Source organism: Gigantopelta aegis, chromosome 14 (genome assembly GCF_016097555.1).
Source record: "Gigantopelta aegis isolate Gae_Host chromosome 14, Gae_host_genome, whole genome shotgun sequence".
In the NCBI taxonomy this organism is placed as follows: domain Eukaryota; kingdom Metazoa; phylum Mollusca; class Gastropoda; order Neomphalida; family Peltospiridae; genus Gigantopelta; species Gigantopelta aegis.
The window spans coordinates 44,288,280-44,300,998 of NC_054712.1; the positions used below are offsets into that span (position 1 = coordinate 44,288,280).

A 12,719-nucleotide genomic window follows, 5' to 3' on the forward strand; every position below is an offset into this window, starting at 1 on the left:
TTACAATGATTACTTTTAATTCTGTTGGAAATTAATAAATAATATTGTACTTTTTGAAGAAACCGTTGAAGCAGACGCCAAGACGGGCTTTATTTTCGGCATTGAAGTGTAGGCTATGTAAGTGTTTTGATATCTTGATTTAGTTTTAGATCACAACTAAGCAAATATAACAGAAATAGATGTAATTAATACCGTGATCAAAATATATATTTGGACGCCGTGTTAATCGCGATATATATACTCTTCAAAAAAAGAAACGCAAAAGGGTACAAATGGGTTATAACTCCGATTTTATGCTTCCTACCGGTTCATGCTTTGTGAATATAAGGTCATTGCATGTCCCAAACACATTCCCACGGTTACATTCGATAAAACGCAGCTACTGTACAATAAAGTTCCAAAATGTGAATATTCGCAAAAACGCAGCCACGTGCAAACCATGTCACCACTGCACGAGCGTTGTCTGCACGTGCAACATGAACACCGACAGTATAAAAGTGCAGGGTGTTTGCTTGCCTGGCCTCTGTATCTGGCCGACAGTTGACAATCCAGGACATGCCATGTCTCAGTGAACCGCAGAGAAACAATGCCATCGGCCGACTAGACGCAGGCGAATCCAGAACGGCCGTTGCCAGGGCATTCCATGTGTCCCCAAGCACCATCTCCAGACTGTGGGACCGTTACCAGCAACATGGATCAACACGTGATCTCCCTAGATCCGCTCGACCACGGGTCACTACCCCCGGGCAGGACCGCTACATCCGGGTACGCCACCTTCGGGAACGATTGACTACTGCCACCTCCACAGCCGCAGCAATACCAGGTTTGCGCAGGATATCCGACCAGACCGTACGGAACCGCCTACGTGAGGTAGGAATTCGTGCCAGACGTCCAGTTCGAGGTGTCATCTTAACACCACAACACCGTCGACTCCGACTGCAGTGGTGCCAGATTCATCGACAATGGCCTCAACTGCGATGGAGACAGGTGTGGTTCAGTGACGAGTCCCGATTTCTGCTCCGACGTCATGATGGAAGATGTCGCGTGTATAGGCGTCGTGGTGAACGTTATGTGGCAAACTGCGTGCAGGAAGTGGACAGATTCGGCGGGGGTTGTGTCATGGTGTGGGCAGCCATCTCACACACTGGCAGAACTGACCTGGTCCACGTGCAGGGCAACCTGAATGCACAGGGCTACATTGACCAGATCCTCCGGCCACACATCGTTCCAGTTATGGCCAACGCCAACGCAGTGTTCCAACATGACAACGCCAGGCCTCACACAGCACGTCTCACAACGGCTTTCCTACAGAACAACAACATTAATGTCCTTCCTTGGCCATCGATATCACCGGATTTGAACCCAATTGAGCATCTATGGGACGAGTTGGACCGACGCCTCCGACAGCGACAACCACAGCCACAGACCCTGCCCGAGCTGGCAGCAGCCTTGCAGGCCGAGTGGGCCACCATCCCCCGGGACGTCATCCGTACTCTGGTTGCTTCAATGGGCAGGCGGTGCCAGGCAGTTGTCAACACACGCGGAGGCCACACCCGGTATTGACTCCAGATGACCTTGACCTTGGTGGTGTGTCCTATCACTTACTCACAATGGACTAGAGTGAATTGTGAACAATCCTGCAACATTTGGTAATTATCGGACTCACCATTCAATAATTAAATCAATTCTCCAAATGTTACGACAATGTGGTTTTGCGTTTCTTCTTTTGAAGAGTATAGTTGTGTTACTGATTTACCGCGTCCGTCTATTCGTCCCTTTTTTTATTTCGCCCCAGGAATTATCTCCCCTCCAGTTTAATTATAAATTCGTCTCGGGTATCTATACGTCAAACAGAGAAGAATACAAATGTATTTATGCAAATAAATCAAGTGTTAGTTATATCATTTGTTGATCTTGCTCTTTTTAGTAGTGTGTTATTTATATCAGCAAAGATAATTCTTTGTTGACATGCAAAGCTTATTTATAGTATAAATATTTAGCCGATCGGTGTGTAAAGCCTTTGACCAACTAGTAGTTGCACTTAAAAATATTACATATCCGGTCACGGCAACGCTACCACGTAACCTACACCACCCCGAACCGGATACAGATTTGGTGACAGCGATGGGATCAAATTAAATCATTTTGAAAATGTATAATATGTAAATAAAACCAGTCACACATGCTGTGAGGTTGTGATTATAGGTATTTTTGTCATAATAGAAAAAATAAATGCTGTTGCAGTAGTTATAATTCGTTTTGTGATAGTTACAGTATTGAATTATTGTTAAAATAGTTATGAATTCTAGACCGGATACATCACTCATCCTTGATAACCTTGGTAAGGCTTCTTACATACCAAATGGAACAGCGGCGAGTTTGAGGTCTAGATCTAGGAGACCTAGTTTGTTGATAAGTCAATCTCAAACTGACATCTTTGTTTTGTTGTTTTTTGTGGGTTTTTTTGTGTTTTTTATTATAGGCCTATTCCCAAACACATAGGCATACATTTCGTTTTACATCAAACCAAACTGAAATTAATTACAAAAAAAAAAACGCACAAAAAAGGACTATTAGATACGAGAGCTAGCACATGTAAAATGACACATATTTTGGGAACATAAAATAATGAGGAACCGATTATGTTTTACTGACACCACAGGTCCGTAGGCAGGGATGAATAAGAGGAACCGAACAACCCACCGTATCATAAAAATTATTTTAAAAACACAATAGTTCAAACTCCTAAAATAACACAATTCTTGCTATAAAAGGTATTTTTATTCTTTGTTACTAAAGTGAACACGGTAAATATTATTGCAAGTAGGAAGTTGATGAGCATGCACATCAGTCATTTGAACTCAGTTCATGTTATTATAGTATCGGTACGGCGTTTTTCATTATTGAACGAGGATAAAGGGTGTTAACATAACCGGATTCAGAAGGGAGACATGGGAGTCCGGATTCGCTTTATTCACCTTTTTTTTCAATAAATAATTTTTAAATTGACAAACTTGAAATCTTTCAAAATTAAAACATTGCAAAATTTCCTGATCCGTCACCGATACTGTGTAGACGTAGTTTAGTGAACCAACTATTATTTTAATTCATTATGATGGTTGTGTTTATCAACTTTCCATTCATATGCGTGTATAATAGTAGCATAATATTAAATTATTATTATTATTATTATTATTATTATTATTATTATTGCACCTGTCATGTCTTGGACGTTGAATTTTCTTTCGATTGTCGCCAAGCAATTGTTACTTCAGATCTAGTACTTATATTCACTTGTGGATTGGTAATAACTACCGGGTTTTCGATCACTTAGTCAGTTAAATTTCAATTTGCTCATGTGTGAACTTGTCTCGCCCATTGCACGAAGAATGCTAAACATGCCTACACCTAAAACTTGAAAATTAAATAGCGGTATAAAACACACAAGTACGGGAGATGGGTAACCATGTTTAATACCCCAGAATGACGTCATTTTATGGATTCCCCGTGCGGTTCGAGCCGCACGGCTGGCAAAAAAATCGATACACCCGTGTCAATGGAAAGACGTCAATGCAAATCAACGCATTTGATTGTTACCGCTTTGCAGCAGAAATAGCCGCGCGGGTAAAACCGCGCCACTGGAAAGACACCCTTAGAAGGAACCGTCCAAAGATTTTATTCTCGGTTATCGGAACGAAATCGATATGATTATTCGTGGCTTGCCGAAACATTACGAAAACGTTACGCGTCGATATTACCGGACGCTTAACGGGAAAATCTCCTCAATAGAGTGAGACAACCCAAAAAATCAATAGCTGATTTACGAGATGACCTCTGACGTTTGGTACAGGAATCGTATCCTGACTGCAACCCTATTCTCTAGGAACGGTTTGACCTGGATGCAATGAAACGAGCAGTATACCCGGAATTGTGCAGCAGTGTTTGAAAGACTAATGACTACGGTATTAGGGGGAATTCAGTGGACTGAGTGTCTTGTTTACATAGATGACCTAATAATATTTGGTGAGACATTTGGAGAGACATTGGAAAAATTAAAATATGTTCTAGATCGCTTATATAATTCTGGGTTGAAACTGAAACCCATTAAATGTGAGCTTTTCAAAACAGAAGTAAATGTCCTTGGCCACGTAGTTACTAGGGATGGTGTGATAACTCAACCATAAAAATGAAGCTATCAAAGGTTGAAGATTACCAAAATATAGAAAGGAATTGTTGTCTGTTCTCGGAATTGCCGGATATTATGGATGGTTTATAAAACTATTTTCGCAAATTGCGAAGCCTATGACCAATCTGACCAGTCCAAAAATACAATTTCAATGGAATGAAGATGCAGACGAAACATTTATAAAACTTAAAGAAGCATTAATATCAGCCCCAGTATTGCGATACTCCAAACCAACTGATGATATTATCATTGATACAGACGCGTCAGATGCGGTCTTGACCCAGATACAAAATGGAAATGAAGTGTACTTGCTTACATGAGCAAAAGCTTATCTCCCTCAGAGAAAAAAATACTGTACTACACAGAGAGAACTTCTAGCAGTAGTTACAGCATGCTGTACCTGGCATCCTCATATATTTAGTCACCCAGTTACAATACGCAGTGATAACTCAGCAGTAGTTTGGTCCAAGCGAATCAAACGACCAGTTAAACAAATGGCTAGATGGTTACAGGAGTTTGGCAATTATTATCTCATCCAGATGCATAGACCTGGCTCCATTCATTGGAACGCAGACGCTTTGAGCAGGCGCCCACATGGAGATTACTGTAAACAATGCCATCGTGAAAATGGACCTTGTGAGTATCCACAAAACATCTGTAAATAACAACCCATGTGCAGTTCTTACCAGAACTCAATCTGAAAAAAAAAATTGTGTGCACTGACAATATAGCATTGAAAGATGATGTACTCAAATCACATTCCCAAACATCAGACTGATAATCAGCCTTCACAAAGTGAAAATCCTTCCCTAGTGGACAGTGAAAACCTTTATGAAGTGGATTCCTTAATATCTCATAAAAGTATTGAGTATACAAAACGGAGTAAATATAAAAGTTAAACAAAATCACAAGATTTTGTGAGTCCTGAAATATTAAGAGCCCAACAGTTACAAGACGCAAATATATCATTAATGATGAAAGCAAAAGAAGTTAACTGTCGCCCTGAATGGAATGAAATAGCTCCCCAGTGGAATGCATTACAACAGATATAATGGGCCCTTTAGAACGAAGTTCCTCAGGAAATAAATACATTTTGGTGGTAACAGATATATTTACTAAATGGACAGGCATATTCTCTAGCAAATATTGAGGTCAAAACCATACCTAGGAAAATTGCTGAAGAGTGGATATGTCAATATGGCACACCGGCAATAAAGTGACGAAGAAAAAGATATGAAGTTGGTACAAAAACACTAGTTAAAACAAGGTCAGCCAGTGTGGTTGCATCTACCAAAAATGCAGAGAAAGCCTGGTACGTGTAAAAAAAAAAAAAAAAAAAAAATAGTTCATATAGATAGGTTGTTGCCATGTGAAGGTAATAATCCACCCACTTGGTGGAAAAACCTTCTAATTAAAATTTAGTCTAAAATATTTTGAGGGGATATATCAAATAATAAATAAATACAAAACTCCAACCTAAATGTTAAAAATAGACATTTAGAATGTTCCATTACATTTTTAACTCATAATAGGATGATGCCTGTGTGAAGGCATGGTATTGTTTTAAATTTGATCTGTATGGACTGTATGGAAAATATGTTAAGACATATAGTTAACATTTGAGCTCATAGGTTTTTATCACAACAAGTGAAGTTTATTTCATCTCTCGGGAACAAATATTTGCTTGTTGGTAACTGTCTTGGTGGCAAAAGTTACCTTTTATGGGACTAGCGGGACGTGTCCTATAATTAGTGTGTACTAATAGCTGTGTAATGAAATATAGAAAGGGGTAAGGGAAATACATTATTTAATGATCTTTAGAAAGTTTTAAAAATAAGAATTATATGTTCAAAATGGAATACATTCAAGTTGTCGCACTCATATAAAAAGGAATATATAATACCAAAATTATTATGTATATGTTTATATTTTCTCAGATATGGACATGTTACAAATATCAGTGAGTGATGAGGAGATGGACTTCCTGGGTGAAGACCAGGACGATTACAAAGAAACCCCCCAGGAAATCTCCACCACTCCACTGCCAAAAGAGGGAATTTAAAAGTGGCATGTCTTGTCTTCTTTGCGTTGAAAACAAAACCTATAGACATGTGGGGGAATTTAGTAAACACTGGACTCACATACACCATAAACACCTATACATTTTTAGATGTCACATCCAAAGGTGCACCAAAACAACACTGAAAACATGACATAACAAGACAATTGCAAAAACAACATGGATTAGAAAAAAAAATACACCAAGGGAATTAACCATGAATAGAAATTATATCAACCCCAAAGGTTTGACTTCGGCGGTATATTATTGTCCCTTACACCAGCCCCAATACCATCTCCATTATCTCAGACACCCCACTCAATCTCTGCCCTCATGGACTTGGCGCTGTCGCAGAAAACCCATGCTACCATGACACAAAGGTGTAATTGGCCAACCGAGGCAGACATTCCATCCGACCCAGAGCTGTTAGAAACCTTCTGTAAACAGAGTCTGCAGGCTGGACGCGTGCTTCAACAAGCCATGACTTGTCTACAGAGTCATTACATAAAGGTGGCTGAGCAATAAAATGAGTATCAAAACGTTACTTTTTTCAAATTCATTAGTAACATCTGCTATTTTTACTTCACGTACTAATGTTGAGGAAAATGCTGCCAAGGAAATCATATCTACAAGAAACCATCAGGACAAGCCATTCTGCGGATAACAGTCTTCAATGCCAGCTTTTCTGCCAACTTCCCATTGTGCCATCAGATCGTCTGTGCGATTCGAAGGGTTTGAAACTGATGTCACAGACGTTTATTATCAAAACTCAAGAAAGACATTTTACACATACTTGGTAAAGAAAACTGGAGACGAGTTTAGATAAAAGGGGGATTGTAAAGATAATAAATAAACACTCTGGAAGTGACCAGTTGTATGTATTTTCCTTTATTGGTTAACTTAAATTAATAATAAAATAATACCTTTCCGTTATTTACAATGATTACTTTTATAAAAAATAAAAGTAATCCTGTTGGAAATTAATAAATACTATTGTACGTTTTGAAGAAACCGTTGATGCAGATCGTCAATGTAAGACTTTTGATATCTTCTACAACTTATAATATACAAACATATACAGAGAGAGAGAGAGAGAGAGAGAGAGAGAGAGAGAGAGGAGAGAGAGAGAGAGAGAGAGAGAGAGAGAGAGAGACAGACAGAGAGACAGACAGAGAGAGAGAGAGAGAGAATCGTGGGTAAATATAATTAAAAGAATTCCGCATTTATAAGATTTCCTAAATTTGAATGGGCGACGTCGAAGAAGAACTGAATGTTATCATTCGATAAACCTCAGAAAATGACGTCATTACACCGGAGGGGACGTCATTCTGCAACACAGGTCATGGAAAGGACGCTAGAAGATGATTTACGTGTATTTTAACTAAATATAGTGTCCAGGCCTTGTGCACATATTTTAGAGGGGGGGGGGGGGGGCTAATATGTGGTTAGCGAAATTTATGAGTGGTTAAGATAGGCTTCCCTGGAAAAGTATTGAAAAAGAGAACATTTTCTTGATCAAGTGACGGGTTTGACTGCTTAACCCACCATGTGCACAAGCTCCTGTCTTTGTAATGATACAAAATCTGTCATTTAAAAAAAAAAGAATTTATCGATGTACAACTGTCACAAACTGCACACAGTTACGTAGCGTAGTGAAGGATTTTAAATTAAACACCTCAGACGTCATTACGCAAAGAAGATCATGGGCAGAACTTTCGAACTGATTTATGAATTATGTGCATTTTTAACTAAATAGGTTGTGCTGTTTGTAATTATAAGAATTGTTCGTCATTTTTTTGTTGCGAATTTATTGATGTATGAATGTACAAATGTACAAAATCGCTTCGCTACGCTACGCGATTTTATACCATTTGTGAGTGTTATACATCGATAAATTCGCAATAAATGATGAAGAATTCTTATATCGCTCAACTCGGTTAATTGCCGTTCTTAATGCGCCAATCGATAACGTTCTAGTGGTATGTATCACTTGTTTTATTATATACATAGCAATGCAGTATATAGATCTATTACCACCATAAAAGTGATATCCGGTGAAAAGTCATATTTTCACTGTATTTTAGCTACAGTGAAAATTTAGAAATCGTATTTACTTTTTTGTAAAAGTGCATGATTAAATTATCTCCCTTTGTCTCGTTTGTTCGTATGTTAGTTTGATGATTACCAATGCATCTGATCGTATTTGAAAAATAAACAAAAATGTAATTTAAACAACTGTACCTGTAAAAAAAAGGATATGAATTCCAGTTACAATAAAGTATCTAAACGAATTGAATTCGAAGCTAAATAACGAAGACAATTTCGTGTCACCGAGTTTAATTTAAAATTTAACAGCGTTCGATTCGGGTTTTTTTTTTTTTGTGGGGTGTTTTGGAGAATCGCTTTTTCGGGTATGTTTGCACAGCAGATGTTAATTTAATAACTGAATAAAGATCATTTTTATTTTAAAACAAATAAATATTAAAACGAACCAATTTGTTCGTCAAAATTGTGAATTTCAGTGTAAATCAGTGCATACAGCGAACCGATCATAATTGCTTTGTATCTTATCAATCAGTAGCATTAACGGCAATGCATCAAAAACTTTTCTGGAAAAGTTCCATCGGAAGAAATATATCATGGCCTTACGTGTTTTCGATAGGAAAAGGGAAAGATATTAACAGAAAGCAAAATATATTGTCAAAAATTAGGAAATATATATATACTAAATAGACCATTTCATGGTGGGGTTTTTTTCGAATACGATTTTATGTCAACTCGTGATGTGTTGAAACCATATTTTAACTCATTGCTTCGCAATTCGTGAAAATAAGGTTTTCACACATCACTCGTTGACATAAAAAATCGTATTAAAAACAACCTAATGTAGCCTTTATGCAGGCCTACCAAGGACTTTTTAACCATATGGGTAATAAAAAAAATATTACATGCTACTAAATAGGTAAAAGTAGCTTACACGCCAATAGCAGAGGCACTCCCTCCCCCCTCCACCATCTCTCTCCTTGACCAATTCTCTCTCTCTCTCTCTCTCTCTCTCTCTCTCTCTCTCTCTCTCTCTCTCTCTCTCTCTCTCTCTCTCTCTCTCTCTCTCTCTCTGTCTAGCCTCGTGAACTTTGCTCAGTTGTCTTCCATCGTTACCGTCTTGAGGCCGATGATAGTTTTGAAGGCTATTTTAAAGTCCTGACTGAATATGTAGTACACTATAGGATTCATCATCGAGTTCGCGAACCCTAGCCACACCAGGACATCGATGAGAAGGGCCGGCACAAGCTCGTAGTTTGTATCAATGTCGATCTTATAGGTCACATTGACCGGCATCCAACTGATGAAGAAACAGGCCACCACGACCCCCAACACCTTAGCAGCCTTGGTGTTGCCCAGGTAATCTCTGTTCTTCTTCCTCTGTTCCTGTGTCTGAGTCAATGTCCGTATCTCTCGGGCATGCCTCCTTGCCGTGGCAAATATCTTCCAGTAGGCAACTACGATAACGAACCCTGGGACAAGGAAAAATAAAATAGATGGAATAGCATTGTCGTCGGTATTAAGAAGATGTATGCATTTGCCTGCTTGATTGAGACAGTACATGTGGAATTCAATACCTAGGTAGTGCCAGCCGCTTAGGTCATATATGATCCACGTGAAGGAAGGTATGATCCAGCAAAGAGCAATAATGACGCCGGTGATTCTGTGGCTTATGAACTGGTGTTTGAATGGATGGCAGACGGATAAATAACGCTCTATTGCAACGGCGCATAAGTTGAACATGGACACTTGAATCAAGCCCACTTCCAAGACGACCCTTATCTTGCACATCCACACTGGCAGATCCCACCTCATGTTCCACGTTTCGTAGAGGTGCAGGGGAAACAACAGAACCGCCAGCGCGATGTCGGAGAAGGCCAGCGACACAATATACGCGTTTGGCCGAGTCTGAAGTTTCTTGAATTTAACAACTGCATAAATGACCAGACAGTTTCCGAATAGTATCGCCACTGACAGCGTCAGACTCACAGAGCAGTAGACGTACCGGCCAGGCACAGACCACGGCTGCATTACTGACGTCCCCAGCTCTAGTATTGCCGCCTCACAATCCAACTCCTCGCTGCCGTTCACCATGCTGTTGTTCACTATGTTACTGTTCATCATGCTGAGTAAACGCAATCTGAAAATAATATAATAAATATGTAACAACCACCATTTTGCCAAATGCCCATTATATGCTGCATTGGCTAGAGTCCTGAAACCACTACCCCTGTATAAATACCTATACACGTGCCAGTATTTAAACTTAATTAATTTTCCTAAGAATGTATACATTTTTAAGTTTATTATTTGTACTAGTTGTCTATAGCCCATGAACCAGATCGGAGACTCTTTTCCCCCCCCCCCCCTTCCCCTTCCCCCAGTAATTTATGTGACTTTTTTTTAAACTTGAGTTGATACATAAATAAAATTCAGTTGTTTGTCACATGGGAATTGCAGCTTTCTTATTTTGCGTATGGTTCATTAAGACAGAAATTAAGGATAGGGGTACATGGATACATTGTAGCCTATGTTGTCAACATATATTTGGCAATGTGTAGCAAATGAGGTAATGCACTGAACGAATCACGGACATCAGAGTCGCACCATTGCAACACAGATGTAGACAGAACCTCTATAGGGTGTATACTACCAAATCAAATCCCATAGACGACAATAGTAACATATGTGGCTAAACTCCTGCCTGCAGCGTATCAATCGACATAAACGCCACGGATATAAATACTACCACCCCTCACACTTAAAGTGAATCAGAAAAAAATTGGGGGTCAAGCTGCTTGTTTCTGAGATAACGGGTAGCGTCTGTGACTACCCTAGTTCCGCACAAAATTTTAGTACTTTTTTTTGCAGGTACCCCATACATGTTTCAAGCACAAGGCTACTTGACACATTGGTACTAGATGAAATAAAATTACATATTTGTTTTACCCAGATAAAACTATTATTTTTTTCAACCAACACACTCACATTTATAACCAATCACAGGACTTGTGGTGTTCACTTCTCTATCAAAAGTTGGGTGCACCTCGAACTTTGACCCAGCCAGAAGTTATTTGGTTTAGTACTACCTATAATCCTGAAAAGAAAAAAACCCCAAAGCTGATACAACTTTAACATCAGGTAGTTGATCACAAATTGAAGAAGTTTGTTGTACGATGCAGACATGCGATGATGCAAACTCTCGACTTGATGATACACCTACAAGGACATACCTTCACATTTAGATGGTAAGTATCACGGGTAACATAGATGGTATTGTTAGTATTTCACACATATAAAATATATCAGAAAGAGACAACATCCTATTGAAGATATACATGTAAGTGACCAGCATCCATCTACACCCACGAGAAGCAGACCTGCTATTATATCAACAGTCTTATTTTGAGTCAGATGAGTGTGTATTTTGTGGATAACAGAACAGATAACATTTTGGGAAACGTAGTAAAAAAAAAATATAATGTAGTAAAAACTGATGAAAAATTACTCTGCCGCATCAAAGATATAGATCCACTTGCTAAAGATGTACATTACCATAACATTTCCCGGCATGATTATATACCCGAAAAGATGATAGAATCTCTAAAGCAGATTACGCTACTGAAAGGCAAGCAGACCAGAGCACACAAAAAAAGGATCATAGGTTAAACGGATGATTATGCAATGGGAACGATATTGCTTGTTTATTCAAACACATTTCCCCGATCAGACTATGGCATACTGAAGGAAGTAAATGTTTTATTTAACGATGCATATTTTATTTATGGTTAAATACCATCGGACATATGGTTAAGGACCACACAGATACTGTTTTCGATTAGCAGAAAGAGTTCTCTTATATGCACCATCCCACACAGGATAGTACATACCACGGTCTTTGATATACCAGTCGTGGTGCACTGGCTGGAATGACAAATAGCCCAATGGGCCCACCGACGGGGATCAATCACAAACCGACCGCGCATCAAGCTAGCACTTTACCACTGGGCTACGTCTCGCCCACTGCATTATAGATGCACATGGGGATTCAAAGGTTATGCCATGGTCATACTCCAGTTATTTGTTTTATATCTGAGAATGTTAAACCGCTAGACATTCTAGTGACCTTTTTATACACATGCCTACTGACATGTGTTGTTAGGGATTCATCTAATGGCAGAGAGATTAGTTACATTCATAGCTTAGGAGGTGTGCCTCGTTGTGACTTGTGGTCGATGTAAAATGCCAAAGCACCTACTTCTTGGAATGATGTTTGACACCCAGTAGCCGATGTATTTCATTTATTCTTGGAATGACTGTCAGGCTTTGAAACTGTCAGCACCCTAAATGACATTGGCCACTGTGTGTCCTATTCCATTTTTACTGGAACTGGCGACAGCCATGTGTATGTCATTGTTGAAAGTGATACGC

At 39.1% G+C, this 12,719-nt stretch overlaps 1 protein-coding gene across 1 annotated transcript; it reads right to left on the bottom strand.

The window, feature by feature from the left end:
- Positions 1-9,383: 9,383 nt before the first annotated feature.
- On the bottom strand, positions 9,384-10,412 carry LOC121389289 (5-hydroxytryptamine receptor 4-like). The gene has a single exon (XM_041520886.1). The coding sequence runs from the start codon at positions 10,410-10,412 to the stop codon at positions 9,384-9,386; it is 1,029 nt and encodes a 342-aa protein (XP_041376820.1).
- Between the last annotated feature and the right edge of the window lie 2,307 nt (positions 10,413-12,719).

Bases quoted from the DNA above. Each gene is read 5' to 3' on its own strand.
- LOC121389289 (XM_041520886.1), bottom strand. From the start codon at position 10,412: ATGATGAACAGTAACATAGTGAACAACAGCATGGTGAACGGCAGCGAG.